Below are 23,953 nucleotides of genomic sequence, written 5' to 3' on the forward strand. Positions count from 1 at the left end.
TATATTATTTTTAGCCCTGTTTCAAAAAGATGCTCCAGAGTTGCAGTGCTGAAGACCAGGTTGAACAGGGCCTTGAGCAACGTGGTCTAGTGGGAAGTGTCGCTGCCCATGGCAGGGGGTTGGAACTGAATGAGCTTAATGTCCTTTCTGACCCCAACCAGTCTGGGAGCCTATGGTTATTGTGGCATGATGTAGCTCTAGCTGCCCCGGGGGTCCTGATAGATGCAGGGCTTATCACTTGTGCTGCCTTTAGTGCTCGTCTATGGCTTTGTGCTTTCCCTGCTTGAGAACAGATTTCAATTCCATGTTTTACTATGGATTCACCAGTGAATTTTTGCAGCTGGTTTATGGTTTTTAATAGTAGGTAGAGGCTATGTTGAAAAATGTGCTGACCCCACCTCATTTTCAGCCTGAAAAGCACATGTCATAAAGGTGGCAACCAATAGTGATGTCAGAATTTTACCAGTCATAAGCCACGAGTGATTTGGTTCAAAAGTGACCTGATTTGGATTAGAAGTGACCGCAAAGTGGTAGGATTTAGTCTAAACCTAGTCTGAAGTCCACTAAAACTTACAACAACTGTTCATCATTTATCTCCCATTCCTTCCTCAAGCTGCTTTCAGCCTCCTGCCCACCACAGGGAGGGAGTTGTACTGCTCTCCTCAGGGTTTTGAAGAATTTGAGTCCATCTTCTTCCCTAGCTTGTTATGAGATTGGCTAAAATGCAGTGAAATCACCAAACAGTGCAATAAGAAAGGAGAGAATCCCCCAGATTCTTCTGTTCAGCTACACTTTGCTCTTGTTTGCAAACAGTTTCCCACAAATCCAAGACTGAAAAACACAGAAGCATCCTTAAAGGGAGAAGAAATAAGGAGAGAGAACCATGTGACTCCAAAACTTGGAACTTCAGTAATAAACTGTCAGATTTGGTGAGATTCCAAAGAAAACCATGGGAATATGCAACAGGACCCAACTGCACTGACCCTGCCCTGCTGTGAAACAGCTGTGCTGCAGAGATCCTTGGCTCTGGAAGGGCATCCTGGACATAAAGGCATGGCCAATCTCTAGTGGACCATCTAAGTCACAAGTTGACCCTGTCTTGGCTGCAGTGTCTCCAGGGGCATTCAGCTGCTTCTATTTCCTACCATTGCTGCCCAGAACTCCCGACTTTCTCTAAAAACACATCCCTGTGGAAGTTCAGTGGCATTTGGGAACATCCACTCAGCCAGACTGAAGCTTTCCAGCACGCTCCCATAACATAGCTGGACGTGGAGTGCTCAGTACGGATTTGGAGGGCTACAGAACAGCCACATCCTGGCACTGAGGTAGAACTCATGCATTTAGTTTGATGAGAACAACCAAGAAAACTCTCTGCCTAAACACTGCAGGGCTCTGAGGTTGGCTGGGCACAATCCCGGAAGCATGAAACAACTCAGTGAGTACATTTGGGAGGCTGAGACCAGGTACACTGGCACACAAGTCCCCTGAGAGCTTGTTTGAGTGTGCCCAACTCTCTCATCACATTTACCTGGCTGCTGGAGAGCCTTCACCCTGCTGCGGCATTCCAGACCTTTCCCAGGAAGCATGGGGTTTATGAGAATGGCCGTAAATATGTAGCAAGGAGCAGATTTCAGGGAGTTCAAGCAGGGATAGACAGTCTGACACCCTGCACAGTGGCAAAGTCACCAGGCTCAGATCTCTCTGGTGCTTTTCCTTTCCAGGAGCTGACGGACATAAATCACATCAGCTGCCTCCTGAACCAGGAGCAAATCTCAGCCAACAACCCTTCGCCATTCTTCCCCTCCCAGAATCCAGGGCTGCTCAAGCAGCAGCTCCCAGGAGCAGTTCCAAGGAATGGTGACTTTGCTGGCAGGAAACAAGCCACTTCAAGCTGAGGCACTTGGATGCTGCTCTGCAAACACAGCGGGTCAAGTTTAAGGTGAAATTCTTGGCCCTCTGCTTTTGTTTCTGATGATTTTTGTAGGACAATGCTGCATCCTGCTTCAAATCCCTCCTCTCTCCCTATACCTCACTTGCTGGACACCACCTGTCCAAAGCAGCATTTGTGCTTATATTTGCCATCTGGAACATGCAAGCAGTTAAAGATCTGTTAGAAAAGCAACACAATTTTGCTTGCTTTATTATTGAGAAATCAAAGCCCTCATGTGACTTTGTAGATGACTTAACACATTTACAGACCAGGAAGGAAGTGGAGCTGAACTACTCGCTTCGCTTTTCTGTGGGGCGGTTGCTGCGAGTTCAACCTCCTTAACTCACAGCTGTGCAGAGGGAGCAGAAAATGAGCGCCCAAACAACCACCGAGCCCCCCAAATGTTGCTTCTTCAACATCAAGACAGCAACAGTGGCTCTAGGGATCTTCCACATGGTAAGTCATAGGACTGAAAGGGGGGGATAGGAAGACGGAGACAAGAAAAGAGAGGTGTGAGCTTTGCAGAAGGTGTCATCCTTGCAGAGCACAAGGTTTCCTGACTGTTGACTTTTCTGTGTTCCCAAAAGAGAAAACACAACGATTCCAGAGGGATGGGCAAAAGAGGTGCAGGAAAGGGAGAGCAGGAAGATATTTGTTGAACTGGGAGGGCTTTTCAACTACTTTTTCCCTGGCTCTACCAACTGGCGCTCATGGAAATTCACTGTGCTTCCTGTTTTTCCCTCTCAACTAAATGCAAGAGCTCTTACCCATGCAGGGGTGTGCAGCTTGGCCAGGGCTCAGCATGGCTCCCTGGACCTGTTGTTTCAAAACTGGGCAGCACATCGGCAATGGGAGAACTGAAATTAGGAATCACTGCAGGGAGGGATTTGGGCTCCAGGCAAGCAAAGGGTGGGTCGACAAAGCTGCCTCATTTCCCTCTCTATATCCAATTGGACACTATATGCACCATTTCGGTTTCCATTTGGAGCTTGTGGCTGTGTTCAGCAGGCAGGCAGCTGGTGTAACCGCTCTGGGGTGGGCACAGATGGCATCAAGCAGAGGCAGAGGAGCATGAGGGCCGTTTCTTCCACACCGCCTGGTTGCTTTCAGGTGGCTTTAAGTCACACTGAGGATGTGGTTTCTCGCACAGCAGAGGCGCTTAAAATAACCCCATGTGCTACACTCAGTGTGCAGAGTCACGGGTTGGGAGGCTGCAGGGTGATAACGCTAACAGAGGCTCCCAATCCACTCCTTGTACGGGAGAAGTGGAGCCGTAGCCTGCAAATACGTGCTGAGCGTGGCAGCTTTAACAGCCATGCCATGCATGGGAAGGACATGCCATGGTCTCCCTGCAGCACCAGTCTGATTCCTGGGGCAGCAGGAGCAATCCAAGCTGCCGGGGAAAATCCTTGTTGCACCATAGCCCCCACCTCACTCGCACAAAGCCAAGGCAGCAGTCTGACATCCTGGTTTCATGGGTTTGGATTCCATGATGCCATGCCTCCATACATTGGTGGAGGATTCAGCTCATGAAATGAAAGGCAAAGAAACCTGGAGATCAGATGGTTGCTTTTTGGGGGTTAGTAAGATAAAGGGAAAGCATTCCATGAGTGATAGGATTGCATGCACACACAGGAATCAGCAGCACTCTGAGCTGCTGGAGGCAGTGACCCAGGCAGGTGGCTGTGCTTGGGCGCAATGCAGCCCCTCTGCATCGCCATAGGAAACAGTCCTATGCCAGCCCAGAGCAGAACAGAGAAACATGGGTTTGCGCTGCATCTTCATGCAATGTAACCACCACCATCTTTGCGCTGGCATTACCTGAAACCAGGCACTGCAGTAGCATTTCCATGCCATATTTCAATCGTTTGGGGACCTCAAAAATATTATAAGGTTGGTTAAAAGAATCATGCAATCTGATAGCTTTTTTTGCCTTCTGCTTTTTGAGCATCTAGATTACACCCTAGGCAGGCTAGACCTCTTTTGCCACGAGCTCAAATCTTACCATCTCACTGCTTTAAAGAAAGAGAAATTGCTGCATTTCTTGTGCATTCTTATGACCCCAAGACACAAAAAAATCAATCAGATCAAAGCTGACTTCTGCACAAGCACAAGCAATTCCTGACAACCGATTAAACATACAGCTATCACAGAGGGATGCTCAGGAACTGTTTAGAAATGGAACCCTGGGAGGAATTATTGCCAAGATCTGAAGGGGTGCTGGCAAAATTAAAGGGCTGTGCAAAGGTGGGAAACACAAGACAGGGAACTACAACACGTTGTCTCCAGGGAGCTATGAGCACGCCATGAGATGTGAGTGATCTGTTATCAGTGGTGAAACAGAAGGAGAGAAAATGAATATGGCTTTTCCTAGCTGGGAGAGTGGATCATAAAACAGCCTCTTTTGTCTTTCTCAGAAGTCAGTAAACGCTTTGAACTGAGGCACATTTTTCTCCCACTCTGATGCCACTAACAATGGAGATTCCTGATTTGCACCAGGGTGCAATGGAGGAGGGTGAGACACCACCATTCAGTGCTGAATGCTTCATTACCAGTGACATCGCATGAAGGATGTGCTATTTAAGGGTCTGTGGGTCTGTGGAAAGCACTAGGTGAGTGTTGAACAGCAAAAGGCAGAGAGTGTTGGAGTGAGCCCTCACAGTGCTCACTGGAAAGAGTCTGCAGAAGAGGTTCAAAGGTCCACTGAGGGTGGGCAAGAGAAGCTGCTTGTCTCTGCAAAATGGCGAAGGCAGAAGTCGTAGGATGGATGTCCTGAGTCAGCCCCAGTGTCAGCAGCCTCCCAGCCTGTCTCCAACAGAAAACAGCAGCAGCTGTTCAGAGAAGAAGATACTGGAAGCAGGACAGGTACCAAATGATCCCTGCCCCATGCATCCTCTGCAGTCAGAACATTTTGAGCTTGAGGTTACATGAAAACTCTCCTGTTGGTTGTGTTTGATAACCTCCAGCTCTGTTCTGCTCGCATTTCCTTCTTAAACATTTCTTTTCACGTTTGGCAAATTCTAGTTTAACATCTCTGTGGGCTTCTTTTACACAGAACCCCTTGGAAAACATTAATTTTTGGAGGAGGTTGTCTTGTCTTCTTTAAGAGACGACACAGAATAGCAACCACTTTTTTCCCTACCTCTTCTCCACCTTTTTGATCGTGTAGCTGCAGCTGGGTAGGGGGAGGGAAAAGAAAAGGGGATTTATAACTTGGAAGTGACTTGGATGATTTGTTATATCAATACTGTTGGTTTGTATCAGTATAAGTTATTGCTGTAGGTCCTAGGGATGAATCATAGTGATGCTGGGTGATAGTAATACCATCAAACAGAAGCTCCTGGGCTTTGTGGCGATGTCTTGTCCTCCTATAGATTAGATTTGTCTCACTGCTGATCTCTCTGTAGACAGTTGAAGTAAATCGTGGGCATTCTCACATAGGGAAGGCGAAGCAGAGTTGTGTGCTTAGCAAAGCTTCACTGTGTGTTGTGAGGTGACTTCAAAGAAAGCATAGAGGAACTTGTCTTTCTGCTTATCAGCTCCTCCCAGGCACGGACAGACCTCAAGTTATGTGACATTAGCTTCAAGAAATAGGCTGGAAAGTTGCTTCTGTGCATACAGAATGGGTGCAAAACCTGCAATTCGTTTGCTACCAGCCGTTGATTAGAGCCAGAGGAGGTCTGAGAAAGCAGTCTCACCTCCGGGATGTTCCTCAGGTCCAGTCCTCACCTGTGGACGTGACTCATATTGTTACAGAGCTGCAACACATTGCGCTTTCACCAGGCTGTGACTGGCCCAAGATGCTCAGAAGACCTTGTGCTGCAGGGAGCATCTCTATGGCACAAACAAGGCAGGGAGAAGGAGGCAGCGGGCAGGAAAAGATAAAATGTTTTGAAAGGAAACCAACTGGGAGCTAAAAGCACTCCTCACGTCATCCTACCCTGCCACAACAACCACTTGTAAATTAAAACAAGCTCTCAAAGTACAGGCACTTATATGTGGTGCTATTTGCCCTCAGAGTGCTGGATGTCACCTGTTAGCGTGGACCGCTGTCAGAAACCTTCACAGCACCACAATGCACTGCCAGAGCAGCGTGTCCCTGTCCCAAATGACCCTTGGTCCTTGTGGTTTCAAGCTCTTCTTGCAGAGTAAAAAGAAAGAAGCACCAAGGCCATGTGCATAAGGAGAAATTATTCGGATTAATCAAGTTGCACGTATTTCAGAGAGCAAAAAGCACATGAGAATCACTAAGAGCAGTTTAACCCTACTGCAGCTGCAGCACAGTTATTCACCAGCGAACGGGGGCTGCATGCATCATACTGGTAAGATTCTGCTTTGCAAGACACCTCCAGTGTAGCAGCCTTGATTTAGTGACTACCTCAGTCCTACACTATTTTCTGGTGTTATAGATCTTTTATCAATAAATGTGAAGCACTCATTTTACATAGAGGCAGCAACAAGATGAGAAGTGTCCTCCTAAAGCTATGGCTGTAGGAGATAAAATAACGGCTGGCTGGTGGAGGGGAACATTGAGTGCTGGGAGGTAAAACTTCCTATTCTAAAGTTGCCTCTTCCCTGTCGTGACATAGCAATAATAAAGGGAACTGGATGCTTGTCTGAGCAGTCCTGTCTCTGAAATGGGAACTTTTCAGTTTCTTCTGGAGCTGAAGGCTGAATTTTGAGTGAGAATTTACACAGCCTTGCAGAGCAAGGACTGCTGAGCAGACAGCACATCAATCTTCCTCTACCTTCTTCTCAGATTGAGGTGAGCAGCCCACCGCAGAGGTTTCATCACCTTGCATGTCTATTCTGTACAGGAATAAATGAGATTGTCACATGCCAGGCAGCAGCGTGTCAAAGGCAAAGGCAGGTGATGGAGATGTCCTCATGTAGCATTTGTGCTGGGGAGCCAACAGAAAAGCCCAGAGATCATTGCCTGTTTTATCTTGTTGCTGTTCAGTGGCTCATTCTTTCCATGCAAAAACTCTTTTAAACAGAAAGTTTAAAACCCAGCTATCACTTTAAAAGCCTTCTCCTTAACTTTCAGTTTGGGCTTGGGTTCTCTATCTGACTTGTACGTATTCTATGTGACTGCAGAGGGTCTGGTTGTGTGGCTCATTTCAACACCTGCAAGGAAACCACAGACTCTCTTACTCTACTGTTCTCCTCTTTGATAAGACATTAGAGATGGTTCTCAATACTGAAGTTTAGCCTCTGGCTCTGCTCTGGCTGTAAATCTGGGATGGGAGTATTTGGGATCTGATACCCTGCTTTAACTCACTTGTCTTTCAGGAACGAAACTGATGTTTAGAGCTCATACCATCGATTTTGCTCAGGTCTCTATTTAATAGAAACCTGAAAAAGCAATTTCTTCCTCTATTTCTCCATGTTGCCTATTGAGGGATTTGACCAACAGCAGCCACAAGGGAAGTGAAATCTCTTTGGGAGCCTGTACATGAAATCTCTCAGATGAGTTAGGGCACTTGAAGTCAGCATGTGATCTCCATGTGTAGTTAGTTAAGAGATCCTTCACATCCCGAGGGGATCCATCAGGTGTAAGGAAACTTTAGATCAATACAATTTCATCCTTGACAAGTTTCAGTGCTTCCATGGGACTTCAAATGCTGTTACATTAAACTGAATCCCCTTTAAGCTTCTTGTGTCCTCATGTAATGAGATCTAGAGATTGCCAAGTTCATTTACTGCATGACAAATAAATGAAAACCAAAAGCCGTGTGTGTCATGTAGCTGTTGAACAACCTGGTACCAGACAGACCAGGAGAAAGCATGACTTAAAGCTCAAAGGGAAGGCTCATGGTGAGACATAGGGTCCCAGTCCCCATTGCAGCAAGAGTGTGGCTTGGTGGATGATCACTCTAGAAGCAAAGGGCTTTGAGGGATGTGCTACAGCTCCTTTGGAAGTTGCATTTGCAGCTCATGGCACAGAAAGCCCATCAATTTGGTGTCAAAACCAGTTTCTAGGTCTTCTGCAGCTAACACAGAGACAGTGGGAGAACCTGCATTCAGTTCCTGTCTTTGCTGCAGTCCCAGCCATGCTTCCCCATTTCTGGGGCAATGCAAAGCCTTCCTTTCCATGCCTCTATGTTTTTAGTTTGCATGCAATATCAGCCTTAGCACATCTGACTATACATTACTCCTGCCTGAGCTCTGTCTGGATCTTGTATGGCATCTCCATCCAAAGACAAAAGCCATTCTCTCTTCTGCTCTGTTGTCAGTCAGGTTTGCCTCCTCTCCCTGCAGATGCTGGTTTTGTGCTGTTTCCCATACAGAAAGAGTGCAAACACAGGCACAGACCACAACAGTTCCAGTTCCTGCTTGCCTGCATCACTTCTTTAAGCGGTTGTTGAAATGAAAAGCTGATACAGCTATTCTGGGAAAGTTGCTTCAGCTCTATGGTACCTGTGCTTGTTTGACCTTAGTGGAAGAAACAAACTTGCTTCTTGCATCAGCGTGGGGTTCAGATGACTCACAAACAGAGATTGTGCAGTCCAGATAAAATGGCTTCTCTCATTCATCTCTTCACAACAACCTCTTGTTTGTTGATGGTACTTCTATTGATGGCTCCTGTCCCTGGTAGTCTGCAGAAAAGGTTCTCCCAGTGCCGGACCTGGTGCTGGTGAAGACATGGACCTGTTGGAATGAGTGCAGAGGAGGCCATGGAGGTGCTGCCAGGGCTGGAGCAGCTCTGCTCTGGAGCCAGGCTGAGAGAGCTGGGCTGGGGCAGCCTGGAGAAGAGAAGGCTCCTGAAGGGGAGACCTTAGAGCAGCTCCCAGTGCTAGGACTGAGACCACAGCTCTATCTCACTCCATCTCACAGCATGCTAAACTCAGCATGGAAAGAACTGGGTCTGGGGTTTGATTGTCCAAATCAGAAACTTGGAGGAAATCATTGTGGCTCAATGTGAAAAAAAAAAAAAAAAGCACATTTGGAGATTTTTCTCAAATAAAGAAAAGAAGGAGAGTTATACTTTTGTCAATGCATAGCTAACCTTAGAGAGATCTTCATTCTTTTTGGGTTTTTTTTTACACTCTAAAATACTAATGTTACATTTAGCCCAATTCTGAAGCAAAATGCATGTTCAAAATATAAATCCAGGACTTTCTGGGTACGAAATGTTGAAGCAAAACTCATTAACTCTGTATTTTCTCCTTCAGAAGCTGGCAGAAAAAGACAGTTAAACCAAGCCATTCAAACCTTATAACTTTTGCCTTAGTATTTTCTTGTACAGGATTTGAAACCCTTCGTGTCTGCCTCACTTGGAAACCCATCCTGCATTTAGGACTGTGGCCACTGTGTGCTCCCTGGAAACAAATCTGATGATAGGAAGTTGGCCCAAGGCCCACTGAATTGTGTCTTTTGCTTTTGTCCTCCTAGGTTATGAGTGTTTTGCTGCTGATTGAGTACTCTCTGGAGGTGGCGAGTGGAAAAGGCTTTTGCAAAGACCTGGACAAGGATTACTACAGAATTGGTAGGTTACCGGGATGCTGGAAAGCAGCAAGGGTCCATGGGGTTGAGAGGGAGCCCAAGGTCCTGCATTGGTCCCTCTTTCTTTTTCATCAAAGAAAATTGGAAACTGGTATTCACAACAGATGGGCAAAAGCTCAGACCCAGAGACAAAATTTAGGCTCTAAAGATCTGGATTTTGTTTTAGGCTTTGGCTGTGTTGGCTTTTTGGAGACCAGTAAGGAGCTCAGAGAAGTTGTCTTTCATTCAGACTCTCCAATACCCTCATACTCCTTCAGCTTCCCACTTCCTCTGCAATATACTTTGCATTAATCTGACAATCTTTGTTTTCCCTTCTCTTTCTTTTCACCAACTGTAGACCATTTAAGCCTTACACACACTGATGACTGCCTTCACATACTGGGCATTTTCCAGCAAAACACTGAAGTTTCTGACCAGCTCCTCAATGGACCAAGTCTGACTGAGAGTCCTGAAGTGAGGAGGAATCACAGTCCCACACTATATCCCATAGGTGAATGGGCTTCCTGACATTGCCACTGCCCTGCCCTATATGCCATAGAGCCATTCTCTTATCTATCATGCCATGCAGAGGTCTCCCACCTCACAGCTGAAGGCACTTCAGAGAACCCCATCAACCCACCTCCTTTTCCCCTTTGTCCCTTCGGCTCCCATGCCAGATTTTCCCAACCCCTGGTGTTTTTGCAGAGCATTGCTTGTCTGAATGAAGCAGCCAGGCTGTTTCATAGCCCATAAACAGTCACAGGCATCACATTCTTCATGGTTGATTGAATTCCTATGGCTTGAGCTTGGAAGGATCGAGCTTAGCTTTCATAGACCTGGCAGATAACTCACGTGGGGTGCCGTTTAAAATAATATAACTCCCCAAACCTCAAATATTACTTAACCAGGCTGATTCTGTGTGAAGCTGTTTGGAAGCAACAAACACAGGGTACTTTTCCCTTTTCTGAGTCACTTTTCAATATAAAACCACAAGCTGAGACAACCCGTCTCTGCTGCATGCAGAAAGGCGGAAACCAGGCTCCCACACCCTGCATTGTCTCTTCCCTACAGAGAAGGCTCACAGAGAAAAATGCAACTCACAGCAGTAAGGACTTGCCTGTTCCCTGCTTTCTCAGTGTGTCCTTCCCCAGGCTTTCAGGATGCACAAAGAGACCTGTAAGTGGAGGAAAAGGAAACCAAGTGTAGCAGATCTCACTTGTCCGCAGGGTGGGAGTTAGACATAGTAGAAAGAACCAAACCAGGCACTGTCTGGGTGATGTTATTGCTAACAGATGGGTTCGCAGTCTTCAAAAGAGCCCAGCTGGGTTTTAAGAGGCACCACTGTGATCCACCAAGGGTGTTTCAAAAGGCATCAACAGTGAGCAGAAAATGGAAATCTGGGTGAGTCCTCCCAGTAGGACACCAAGCAAGGATCTGCCGTCATCTTTCACATGGGGCATTACTTTCAAAGTATTCCAGTCTGGGTGGGTTGGAGGTTACTTTGCTTAGGTCTGGTCCACAGAGGTCATTCTGCAGCTGTGGCTCAACTCAGCACCCATGATGACTGCTTTGGAAAATGCTTTCTATGGAGCATTCCCGTTAGGGCAACATGCAATACACAAACAGGCTCTAGAACCCGGCTGTTTTCCTGGTGTCTGGAATCCTCACAACATAGGAGAAGCCACTTTTCCATTCCTGTAAAATACACTTCTAGTTTGAATTTTACAGATGAAAACTGAAGAACATGATTCAAATGTGACCTTGAGCTCTTCCTGCCTTCTTTTGGGGTTGGCTTTTTGTTGGTACCTGACTGGGCCATGGGCATAGCTGGAAACAGTTTTTCCTGGTGATGGAGTCTGCACATGCATTCTGACTAATGCACCGATCTGAACTGCTGAAAACCAACCATTACATTTGCAAGTCAGTCTACTTGCCTACAGAAGCAGTTATGTAAAAATGACAATTGTTTTTCATTATTTTTCTGCAGAAAGATCATCCAAGGGCAATAATTTTTACTTTTCTTCAAGTATCTGAGTAAAATCTTCTTTAAACTAAAAAGAAACCCAATTGTTGAGACAGATTTTTCAGACCATTTCCATAGAAAGCCATTAGACGCTTTCTAAGCAAGATATGTGAATCTGGAAGGTTTTCTTTAAGAATAAAACTGTTGGGAATGAAATTGGCCTCATTTTTAACACCCCCCCTCTTCCCACACAATCAAAATGACAAGTCTTCCCCCTCCCCCCTCTTCCATTGCCTCCTACACAACAAGGAACATTTTCTAATGAAATCCCCAGCACTTCCACTTGGCTTCTCTTGCCAAGCATTTCAAAAGGCTCTGCTAAGGGAGATTGTATTTTCTGATTATAGTTGGAATAAGCACAGTGCAACCCTTCTATTCCCAGCAACTAGCAGGGAAGCAATACAGCAAATCAGTAGAAAAAGTTCAATTTGACTTCAAAACCCAGATGGATGAGTTGGAGAACAATTCGGGGAGAGGTTCTGTCGATGCCCTCAGCATCTGCTGCTCTATTTGTAGATCCTGCCAGATTAAAGCACCTCTCAGAATATAGAATGCTAACACTGTAAGCATGGCCCAAGAACATAAACAAGACAAGGTTTATGGGAAAATGCTTTGCACGTGATACAGTAGGGAAAAAATACATCTAGGAGTCCTTTATAAGGAATCAGAGCTCCCTCAAGATTTCTCAGCAGTAAGTTTTGCTGCCTTAAAAAGAGGGTATGGGATGCGCCTCGACTTCCACAGGTATGGTCAGGGATGTGAAGGAGAATTGGGATTGTAGGGTTTTGTGACTGCTGGGGTAATGGGAAGGGTGACTGGAAGAGCAGAAGAGTGATGCTCTGTCCCTTGCAGCCTGCTGTTCCTCACATCTTGGCTACAAGAGGCCATAGGCAGCACAGGACTGAGAGTGCTCCTCTGAAATCTGCTTCTCAATGAAAGCTGACCAAGAAATTCACATAAGGCCTGCTGAAAAAGCTGGATTAAATTGGGAAGGCGACCCATGTTCCTCTTTCTCTCTGGGAGCCTTGAAGATGATTTACCCAGCCCTCGTGGGGCCAATGCCAAGGTGCTGGCTGATCTAAAGTCGATCTAAATTTATCACCTAACTGCTATTTAAGAAATAACACAAGATTAGTTTGGCCAAGCAGAGAGAGCAGCAGGCAGACTCTGCTGCATGGTTAATTGGGGGCATTCTGTTGCAATTTGAAAGCATTCAGTTCGCATCTCTATGCTGTATATCGTATACAGCAGGAATCTGGATGAGCATTTGCCATGCAGCCTCTCCCATTTCCAGTCTATGAGAAATCCCACCCTGAGAAGGTGAGAAGTCTGCCTAGCAAAAGCCTTCCTGGCAGTGCTTCATTCCTAAAGCCCATGAGCTTTGACTAGTTTTTCCAGCTGAAAAAATAAACCCCAAAAGCAATCCCCTCAAAAACACTTCAAGTAATGCCTCCTTACCCATTCTAAGCTGCTAACATGAATGGGTTTCTGCCTTGAAAACGTTACACCCCACTGCTTGCTGTAGGTCAGCTCTGTAGGATGTCTTCAATTCATGCCCATGCACAATGTTAATCACTTTTATTTTTCATTAATGACTATAAAAATGGAGGCTGTGGACAAAGTACAACTGGAAAAGTTGTTCCAATTTCTGCCCAGCCAGCCAAGAACAACACCTCAGTTATGCCTGAAGACCTGTGTGCACAGCATATACCATATCCTATGCATACCATTGCCTATGCAAAAGATATTGCCTCCTTCTCTGCTGAAAACCAAATCTGGTTGAAGGGACTGGGATGCTTCATTCCCTTGCTGGTCCTGCCCATCGTTTGAATGCGGCTGTCCAGAAATAACTCCCTGCAGCTTATCAGCAGCACTGAATCAAACACTGCCATGCTTGACAATCTGTGAATGCAACTGTTATACCGCAGCTTTACGAGCCCTGTTTGTATTTCCCATGCCAGTTTATTGGGCTATAAAACAGAAAGGGTTTCTTTGCATTCATGAGAAATATTAGGACTCATTCAATGTCCCCCCTGGCTACATTCAGGGCAAAAACCCTGGTGCGAAGTTAATAAAAAACAGACATTTGGCAAATCAATGCTCTCTTTTCCTGTTGGATGGGTGGGTTTTCGGGGGACTACTTGCTAGCATTGCAAGTATCTAGTGCAGCTCTGCGGAGCCTCTGTCATATGCCCCTATTCTGGTTACACCACCTCCCCAAGGAAAATGGCATTTACTTCACGGCACATCTATATTCCTGCTCATTAAATTCCCTGGGGTCTCTGGGAGACTCAGGTGGTCTCAGAGGAATTAGATAAGAAGAAGCCTAAGAGCCAGCATCTTTATTTGTTGCTCCTGTTCATTCCTATAAGCTTTTGGGAAAAGGTGTACCTCAAAGGGGTCTACATCTCACCACACATTGCCAGCAGTAAAGTACCACTGCCAGCATGGAGGGGGCTGTGGAACAGAACTGTTCTTGTAGGTAGGACATTCCAGGGCTATGGGAATGAAACAGACCTTGTGAGGAGCAACATTTCCTCCCTGCCTGATTCTGTAAGCACCGAGCAAAGGTAAGGTGGATCCCTGGGAATCTCCAGTCCAACCTCCTGCTTGACACAGGGCTGACTCCAAAGTTGGGGCAGTTTGCTCATGGCTTTGTCCAGTTGAGGTTTGCAGATTCCTCCAAATTGGAATTCCACAACCTCTCTGCATCCCTGCTCGAGACCGCATCACTTACTGTATGTTTTTTCCTTCCTTCTATGTCGAATTTCCTTTATTCTGACAATTGCCTCTTGTCTTGAAATAGCAGCCCTTAAGGAGCCCACACATCTTATACAAAGACAAACCCTGAATACTCTGGTACTTTTTAAGGTGCTCTAGAAGAAAAAATATGGAGACAGGCACCCAGATGGATGTGCAGGAAGAACAGAGGGGGAAACAGTGGACTGATGCCCCTGTGTTTGAGATCACACAGGTGTTCAAGCTTGGTTCCATATTCCCAAATTTTGCTCTTTTCTGGGGGTTTTTAAGTCCAAAAGAGAGAAACATTCATCCTGCAAAGGCCAACTAAGCATGAAGGGAGATACTGAAGAGACTTAAAAATGAAGTTCTTATATATTTGGACAACAGATGCTGGGCATGGAAAGAGCCTGTTAGTCGCAGTAATACAGTCTCTAGGGTCTGCTGTGGCCTCCCACTTCAGGGAACACTGGCTGGTTCTTGAAGCTTTCTTGCCACTCCGCCTGAAACGTATGCATTTGGCCTCTCTATAACATGAACTGCGTTCCCATCTCATGGAGGCTTTGCACAAAGAGCCAGAAGGTTCCACTATGAAAGGGAGTCACCCCTTCTAGCCCATCTGCTGACTGTGCTCCCATGAAGGAAGAAGTCATTATGTTTCAGTGAACTCTTTGATTACTGAGATCAAATCCATTGGTACTAAAACATCCCTGGAAGGGTGAGATCTGCTGCCAGCAGAAAGGCTGACTGCGATTGCTGTGACCCAATAGGAGGTAGAGAGAGCATGGAAAGTTGTTTGCTCTTGGTTTTCCTTTTCTCCCCATCCCTTCATGTCTGGAGGGTTGTGGGCTTTTGTTTCTTCGTTAGTTTGGTTGGGGGGGTTTAATGTAGGTTCTGCTTGGACAGTTCAGCTGGGTTCTGCTGCAATTAGCCTGCAGAAGCAACAGCCAGTTGCCCTATTAATTAGCAAGCCTGCCTAGAGAGCTGGAGCAGGAGAGCATGTAGGAAGAGACAGAGAAACACAGCTGCGTTGAATTGGAGGAAACAATATGCTAAGGCGATAAATCCTCTCATGGGGAAGCTTCTGCTGGTTGGTTCTGGGAGGAAAAGCAGGGAAAATGGCTTTGGGCAGTTTGGGGTTTAATGGGAGTGTTTCCCTTTATAGTGGTTCCTGCAAAGGCTGAGTCTGTCTTTGTTAAGCTCTGTTTTTGTTTTATTGAACTGTGGGGGTTTGTGAGCCAGATCTCAGCCTTGCCTCTACCCTCCTGCTTCTGAAAGGTGTGTTTGGTTTGTCTGCCTTGAAAGAAGCTCTTCCCATGACCCTCACGAGCTGCAAAGCTATGAGCAGCCTCTTCTGCCGTAAAGCCCTACCTCTGTTGCCCTCTCTGTTCCCATTCGGGGGTTGCTGGATTTGGGTTTTCTGTCTTTGCTGTGGCCCAAGACCTCTTCCACTCCTGCATTTCAATTCTCATTATTTTGTGCTAAATGGATCCTGTATTTGTGGGGGCTATAAGTACAAGCTATTTTCTAGTCTCTTTTTTCCTGATGTAGGTTAAGTGTTGGGTGCTTTTGGTCACTCTCTTAAGTCTTGAATGTCTGACACCTCCATGTGCATCAACCCATGCAGTGCTGCTCCCTCTCTTGAGATAAGCTGTTCTCTATCCTCTTTGAGGGATGCAGCCTCCTCAAAGGGGTTTTCGCTTGAGCCCCAGAAAGGAAGAGGCTTCTTATGCTCACTCAAAGCTGGGGAAACGGAGGGGCATTTTCATGGGGAAAAAATGGGCAATATGGAGCAGTGAAGGATATCAGAGCAGCTGGAATATATCGGGAATCCAACAGGCTAAAGCACAATTTCTTTATGAAAGCAAGCAAAAGGGGTAATGGACAAAATAGGCACTAGATTTATTTAATAGCCATGGGATAAACTGGCAGGGAGGGAGAGCAAGCCAATAATCAAATACCTCTGATCCTTGAGAAATGTACCTATGGAAGGCATCGGTTGCCTTAAGAAATATCAGAAAAGCTAAAAATTTGGCTCTTTTTCTAATAAAATTGTACTCTTTATTCAAGCACTTGGGAGTTGGAGACCCCCAAGTTGCTGTTTTAAGTTCGGGTAAAGCAATAAGAAATAAATTGGAGAGTGAGCTGGAGGAAGCACTGTGACAGACTCCATGTTCTGCAGAGGCAGATAAAGAGAATAGCAGTATTTTGCCTTTGCTTTGAGCTGCCCCGTTTTCTTAAGCAGCAATCCAGCTTTACAAAACTCCTCACACTGTCTAGACCCTTACAAAGACCAAATGTGTAAGTATACTGCACAGTGCACACAAGGCTTTGGTAGTCATCATCAGGGCAGTCTGCAATACTAAGAGGGAAAACTGCCTCCTGGGAACTCCTCAGGAGGAAGCTGGGGCGATATGGTCTAGTGGAAGGTGTTCCTACCCACAGCAGAGGAGTTGGAACTGGATGAGCTTTAAGATCCCTTCCAACACAAACCATTCTATGATTCTATATGCAATCACACTTTAGCTCTTCCTTAGCAGTATAATGGTCATAATAAGCTTTTACTAATGTGCTAATTACTTTTATTACTTTTAGCTGATGTTGTCACCAGTTTCCTGTTGATCATCCTGCTGTTTATCATCAGCTTCAACCTCCTCCTCGGTGTGGTGAAGGTATGTTCTCCACAATGGCATTTAGCTGCTGGCTGAGGCCTCTTTGAGTTAGCAGGTGTTAGAGGAGGGGACTAGAGGATGCTCACTGGAAATGCTGAAGAATGATCAGAAAAGCAGGTAATATATCTGCTCTTTTATAGAGGGGGAAGGTGGCTGGTTCGCAGTCTCAAGCTCCTCTACAAGGCTGCTAACTGCCAGATTGACCAAATCTGGGTGATGCTTCCATCCAGACTATTTTTCACATTAAGGAATGGAAAGGTTATGATTTCGAAGTGATGTTTTATTGCCTCATTTCCTTGCTGTCAGGATCCAAGTTGGATCCTTCAGGGGCACTCTAACTCCCCTCTTGCATTGGGGATTCATTCCCCATGTCAGGAGAAGAAACCCTGCATTGGTGTAGGAACCCAGCCTTCTCTGTCATAGTGAACTTTGGGGGCAGCTGAATGACAGCTGATGGGAACAATTGCTAATGTCATATAGTGAAAATTCACATAAACTCTCCAAGGGGATTAAAAAATTCAGTGTTGGTGGCCTTCATTTTTTCCTAATCTGTTGCCACCACAGTATGTGGGATTAGATGCAGAATTCCAGGAAACTTTATTTTTGGAGTGCTTTAATATACATGTCCTTTCACTTATTGATAGCTGGTCTCATTCTCCCATTCGGAATAGAAATAACTGGCATTGCTTTTCTTTCTCAGAAGAGGGAACGTCTCCTGATCCCATTCCTTGCTCTACAAGTCATGGACTTTCTCCTCAGCCTCCTAACAATGTTCAGTTCCTACATACAAGTCCCTGCGATCATTTCTGTGTCCTCCCTTAGCCGCGTGGTAGGTAACAGCTCAATTCCGAGGTGGTTTTATCTGTTCTCTTTTAGATGGAAGCTAATGCATAATGTAGGAATGAAGGATCATTATCTTAGGCCATGGTTTTTCATGGCAAGGTAGTTTCTATACTGGCTGGAGGCAGGATTCAGTCCTTGGGGGCTCCAGGGTGTGTAAGGAGAGCTAGTGACAGCTGGGACATTGTTCAGCTTCCCATGTCTGGGAATCTTCCTGATGATTTTATTGTGTGTCTCATGGCTTTGGGAAGGTCATTCTGGATGTGCCCATGCTAAGAAGGGATTTCTGAAGATAAGCAGGGATTATCACCACCCAGCTAGAGGCCTCTTCTGTGGAGCTTGCATCAATCAGCCCACCAAGATGGTTTGCTCATCATTTTGGGTAAATTAAATAGCTTAGGTTCAATGTGAGCAAAGCACAGGCCCTGTGTAAAACGTGGAGGATCTATAGAAGTGTCACAATCTCGTAGCGATAACCGAATTCCTGTTCCCTTCTTGCAGCAGGGACACTCGAAGATCCCTTTCCTGGCTCTGCAGCTGCTGGACTTCTGCCTGAGTATTCTCACTCTCTGCAGCTCTTACATGGAGGTCCCCACCTATCTCAGCCTCAAGTCTTCAGACAGTGACGTAGGTTATGAGCAAGCTCAGCTGGGTTTTCATGCTGAGAACTCGTATGAAGTTCCTTTCAGTGGCTGTGAAGACAGAGTAAACTTTCTCTGATCTATATGGTATACCCAGAACTGCTCTGTTTGATGACAAAAGAAGATTTTTCTGTATATTCTCACCAACACCGTGTTCTTGACTGACAGCTTGCTCTTGCCGGTGTTTCTTAAAAGTACACCTTGTTTTTCTCTTGAGAATCTTATGGATGCAAATTGCAGAGCAAAACGATTTGGATGGAGCCTGCAAGCACGCATTGAAAATGCATAAAATTTTCATCTTTATTAAACAGTCATACTTTGAGTTCTCATTTAAATAGTCTCCTGAAAACCTTTGCCAAAGGAGTGTGAACAGCAGGAGATAAAAAATATCCCTGCTTTTTCCAATGAGGAGAAGAAGGTGGCCTGTCCCACCTTTCTGAGAGGCAGGCTGAGAAACCTGCTGAGATCTCCACCATGCTGTGTAACCCTGGTAGAGGGAACAAGCATTTATTACTGAGTCCCTCTCCTTTTTTTCACAGAGCTTATTGCCAGCTGTGGAGAAGTTACCAACAGAGGAATACGCCAAAGTGATGGTCACCTTCACCATTGCGTTCATTGCTGTCCTCTTCCTGAAGGTAAATGGATGCAGGGTCTGGTGAGGCTGAAATGAAGCTCTCTTGCCTGGGGGATAGGAAGAACTGGTCTTCTCTCTTAAATCTGCCAGGGCATTGGAAAGCCTTGTTGATCTCTCCCTGGGTATAATAGGAGCTATGCCTCAGCATATTATCTGAGGCAGGTCTAATATTCAAATCACTGGTTTTATGCTTCTGCAGATGCAAGTTCCCATCCATTCATCTCTAACAGGATGTTTGAAAACAAATATAAGAAACTCTTCTGCTACCATGTGCCAAAATAAATTAGATCATTAAGCAGCAGGTTAGATCTTCCACTTGGATAAGTCGCTGTTTCCGCACTGATGTAAGCAGAGTGATGCACACTGATATCCTGAAATTTAATTAAAACCCACGAGCTGCTGGCTTCTGCTTACATCTCTGGAAACTCCACTGGTGAGATGGTTTCTATTCTTCTTGCTTCAATGGATTAGAGAACGGGGTTTTCACTGAGGGGTTTCAGACCAGGTATGAAAACCAGATCTTTCCAGGTACTTGAGCAGATTCTGTCACAGTGAAAAATGCTACTTTTTAGATGGAAAGCAATTTTATTCAGACTCTTCCCAGGCGGTCAGACAAGGCAGGGTGGAGTGGAATGTCTTGCATGATTGCACCACAGATGTTACTTTAGCATCGTTTAATATTTGCATAAACTGCGCAGTAGGAGTGGAGATAACCCTGAAACCCAGCTGGCACCATGGGTCTTCAGCACAAATCCCTCTGACCTGGCAAATTGGTTGATTTGAATTTTCCACAGCATTAGCTATAAGACCGCTTAACTCGCAATGGCTTCTTGTGCTGGAGTTTGCAGGAGAAGGGATGAGGGGAGGATAATAAAAGAAACAATGGACAAGTGTAAGTACTCCCTGAAACAAGTCATTAGGAACCCCATCCCTTAAATTCAGTGACAATTCCTCCCCTCTTCCATGTGTAGCAAAACCTTTTTCATTGGAGAGTTCCTTCCAAGTGATAAAGATCTGATGAGGAATGTGGCAACAACCTAAAACATTTGAGACCTAAAAAGGCCATTTGGCCAATTTAGGGCACATTGGTTTCAATTCAATGCCCACACCAAGGTGGTATGTAAATATGTTGGACTAGCCCAGGATCTCTCTGCATAAATTGACTTGTTTAATGACCTATCACAAGCATTTATTGCTCGAACACTAAATTGCTGTTTCTGTGTATCTGGTGCTGTTTGCCTGCCAACTGGTAATTACTGTCCCCAAATAGTTCTCTGCATCCACTACCTTAGCATAATTCAGCTAGAAGGTGGTCTGTCAGATGGAGAAGTGATGGGGCACCTGCCTCACTGAGCGCCCCTGCCAGTGACCTTGCATGAAACCTGCAAGGCTTGGCTGTCCCTTTTAGAAGAAGATTCTCTGATGGTGCTAGGGGGATGGCAATGCTCCTCTTCCTCATTTCTTTCATCATTTCACCACCCTTTTTGCAACGTGGAAGTCTCTCCATGCAACTTCAGAGCTCCTTACCAGTGTGGTAGCTGGGTGTATATTTACTTGTAGATCCCTAATGGTGATACAATCAGTTGTTCAAGTCTAAGTTCCTTGGAGATGCAAAGTATTCACAGGGCAGAGAGAGTGATGGAGTGATGCTTACAAAGCACCTTTAGGGCGGTTTCCCTTTCTGATCCGTGTATCCACACATCATCCTTATCTCACCTGAATATCATAAACCCACCCCCCTCCATGGTGGTAAGAATGCAGAAACCAAGGGGAAAAAAACATTTTCTGATGAGAAATGAAAGCAAGGCTTTAGCATAATTACTTCTGAAATAGCTCGCTCTCTATACAGAGAGGCTTCTGGAACAGGGAAGGGTTCTGCAGTATTCCCTAATGGTGGTCAAAACTTGGATTTACCTCCTCATCTCTGGAAGTTTGTTTGAGAGATGGATTCCTTCAGCTCAGATACTTCATTCCTTGTTCTCATTCTTTATCTTGGCTTTGTGTCAAGACAAACAGTCCTCATTGTTCTAAGAAGTCCTGAGCTTTATGGCTTGCTCTCGGGGCATAACTCCCTATGTTCCTTTGAAAATGCCAACTGTTTTTAAAGCAGGCTCTTAGGCCAATGAAAACAAGAGGCACACGACTCTGCCTCGCTGCACAGAGTTGGGAAAATATTTATTCAATATGGTGTGTTTCACAGGCCTTGCTTATTTTCTTCTGCCGCAATCTGTCAATCGATTCATTTCTCTCAGAAAAGCTCTATTTATTGCATCGGGGAGGTGCAAGGCAGCCTTGTCAGGAAAGTGTAACTCTTGCAAGTATAAGGTAGGATATATATAGGATTTTGTTGAATGAGCTGACCTTTCAAGTCAGTCTTAGTTGACCAGGGAGCCTTGGATCTCTGGGAGGTGAATGTTGTGCCCAGGGTGCTTTTCTGAGACATCCAATAACATGAAAGACACGCTTCCCTTTCCTACTTGATGACATTGCACTCCTAGAGGTCTTGCTTTATACTTAATGGTATTACCAGTCCTCTTGACTTCCCACACCAGTGTATTGTTCTGAATAGATGGAGTTGTCATCCTTCTAGTGAAGGATCAAGAGAAACTCTCTTAAGGTCCTGAGACACATGGTCCCACGCTTCTACCTCCAGAGAAGAGAGCAGGACAATAGCAGGCTGATGGCAAAAGTAGAAATGCTCTTGTTGCTGTGCAATGTGATGGCAGACTTTCCTTTCCTTTCCAGGCCTATATGTTCAAATGCGTCCTGAGCTGCTTTAAGTACATTAAAGCCAGCAAGAGAGAGGAGGTAAAAGTTGACCCACAAGCAGTTGAAAAGGTGAGTAAAGACTGCTTCAGATTTACATCATGAAAGGGCATGGTTTAGACTGATGAGATATATGATGGTCCTTATTTTTGCTTCTTTAGCTATCTGAGAGATTGTGCAGCCCTTCAAATGTGCATTAATAGGTTTCCAATTATAATCCGTTTCCAATTGTATTATATTCCTTTAACTTTTGTATAAAGTCTTTCAATGCCAATGGTATCTTCAAGGAACCTGAAACTCAGGCTTCAGGAAAAGCAGATAAATGGGAATATATCGCTTGTTGAATCCCTTCATGTGATCCCCACAACAAATGGTCTTCTCTTTCAGGCTGTGCTGCCCTCGTATGAGGAAGTCTTAGAGCTGCCTTCCAAGGAATCCCCACCACCCTATGCAGCAATCTAAGCTTCACTCATGAAGAGGAGATGACATCTGCATTGCTGTTGGTGGCTCTTACCCCTTCTGTCAGATAGTCAGTCTCATTGAAAAGTCCTCACTTTATAGCAATACCATGCTTATTACAGTCCAGCTCTCTTTATGAGCCTACAGAGAGTGATGGTGACCCACTGGAGTTGGTGACTTGTTCTACACTGGCAGTTTTGACTTGGTACTATCAAGTTGCAGTGCTAATTTTAACTAACTTGGCACCAGGCACCACAGGGGTTCCCATCACTGGCCTCTGACATCTGGCTAATGTGAAGTGTAGGCACTGGCCTGAATCCCTTGTCAGCCTTGCTTTATGCCAGCAAGATGCTGTTTCTCATCTGTCTCACATCTAAATCAGCAGCTGAGACATTAAAGATGTGTAATGGGGGGAAAACAAGCAAGAAGCTTTTCACTGAGATAGTCCTACCCTGAAGCTATGCTAACCAGCATCCTTTAACGAGGACCCTATGGGAAATGGATCAGCAAAAGAATGAAGATTTCAAATGAACGATGATGCAGCTCTCATCCTGTCTGCTTATGATGATGATTAATAGTGCGTACTCCAGAGTACGCAACAAGAAGCTGGGATTGTCGCAGTATTGCTCTGCCATTTTATACCTGAGTGCTTGCCTCTATTTTTTGCTTTTAGTGTGACTTGAAAGATGAGTTTTAATTAAAAAGAAGTTAATGGCTTCAATGCTTTGCTGTGTTATTTCTGAACGATGCTCTCCTTGCTGCCTTAGAATCATAGGTAGGTTTGGGTTGGAAGGGACCTTAGAGGGCATCTAGTTCACTTCTAACCAGAAGAGGGTTACTCAGTCTAAGCCAACTGAATTGTGTTTAAAATCCATTTTCATCTCTTTTAAATGGTTCAAATTCAACCTCCTATTAAATTGCCATTAATAATGCTCTTGGCTATTTAATTACTGCAGCAGGGTTAAACATTCCTTAAGCCTCTTGTTTTAATTGACTATGATAATACAGCTAAAGTACTTTCAACACCTGGCTTGCAGCGATGGGGTTTGTTTCAATGTGTATGAGGAGTCAAGCCTTCGGGTACACACCTGATCTTCTAAATGAACCTGATGTTTCGTGTTTCTTAAGCCAGACGATCCTTCTGCTTCATGCGGTGTTTTCTCTCCAGGACTCAGAACAGTTTGCTGTGGAAGTTTGGCTCAAAAGCCCCTGAAATCTGATAAAATGTATAGATTTATTGTGAGTTTCCAGCCAGGTCAGGGGCCGAGTTCTAGACGGGAAGTGGTTTTGGTTTTCTGCAATGTTAGATGATATGGCCAACACAAACTGAGCACAAGCTGTTCCAAGCCTGTTAATAAGTCAGATGATGGTGCTATCAATGCTGGTTTTCAGACTGATAAAAGACTCTTTTAATATGCTACTGTTATACTGTTCTCTCTAAACTGATTTACTGATTTCTCCAATACAGGCTTGAGAACCAATTCACACAAATATGCTTAATGCTGGTCCACACATTGCTTTTACTTTTGCAATGCGGATGAGAAATGAGCAGCTAGTCTTTGATGAAGGGAAACTGAGGCATGAAGGAAAAGGAAACAACTCATAGAATATCATGGAACCAGTCAAAAAAGGGAAGGAAGTTGCAGAAATGGTGAGAATGATCCTGGTCTTGTCTCAAAACCAGGCAAGAAAAACTTCTAAAGGTCTAAGGAAATCCCTAGGGACTGGTAGGTATTCCTCACACTTGGATGAGATGGATGCTCT

General features: G+C 45.1%; 1 protein-coding gene across 2 annotated transcripts; it reads left to right on the forward strand.

Moving 5' to 3' along the window:
• Positions 1 to 2,249: 2,249 nt before the first annotated feature.
• On the forward strand, positions 2,250 to 22,906 carry LAPTM5 (lysosomal protein transmembrane 5). Of its 2 annotated transcripts, none has more exons than XM_080632235.1 (8): positions 2,250 to 2,386; positions 9,326 to 9,419; positions 16,773 to 16,849; positions 17,550 to 17,678; positions 18,191 to 18,316; positions 18,870 to 18,965; positions 21,710 to 21,802; positions 22,118 to 22,906. In XM_080632235.1, the coding sequence occupies exons 1-8, from the start codon at positions 2,300 to 2,302 to the stop codon at positions 22,190 to 22,192; spliced, it is 777 nt and encodes a 258-aa protein (XP_080488361.1). In that variant the 5' UTR covers positions 2,250 to 2,299; the 3' UTR covers positions 22,193 to 22,906. The 2 variants fall into 2 exon arrangements, with proteins under 2 accessions (XP_080488361.1, XP_080488360.1); XM_080632234.1 differs by lacking the exon at positions 2,250 to 2,386 and adding an exon at positions 4,692 to 4,795.
• The last annotated feature ends 1,047 nt before the right edge of the window (positions 22,907 to 23,953 follow it).

This window comes from Psittacula echo (genome assembly GCF_963264785.1).
Source record: "Psittacula echo genome assembly, chromosome: 21".
Classification (NCBI taxonomy): Eukaryota; Metazoa; Chordata; class Aves; order Psittaciformes; family Psittacidae; genus Psittacula; species Psittacula echo.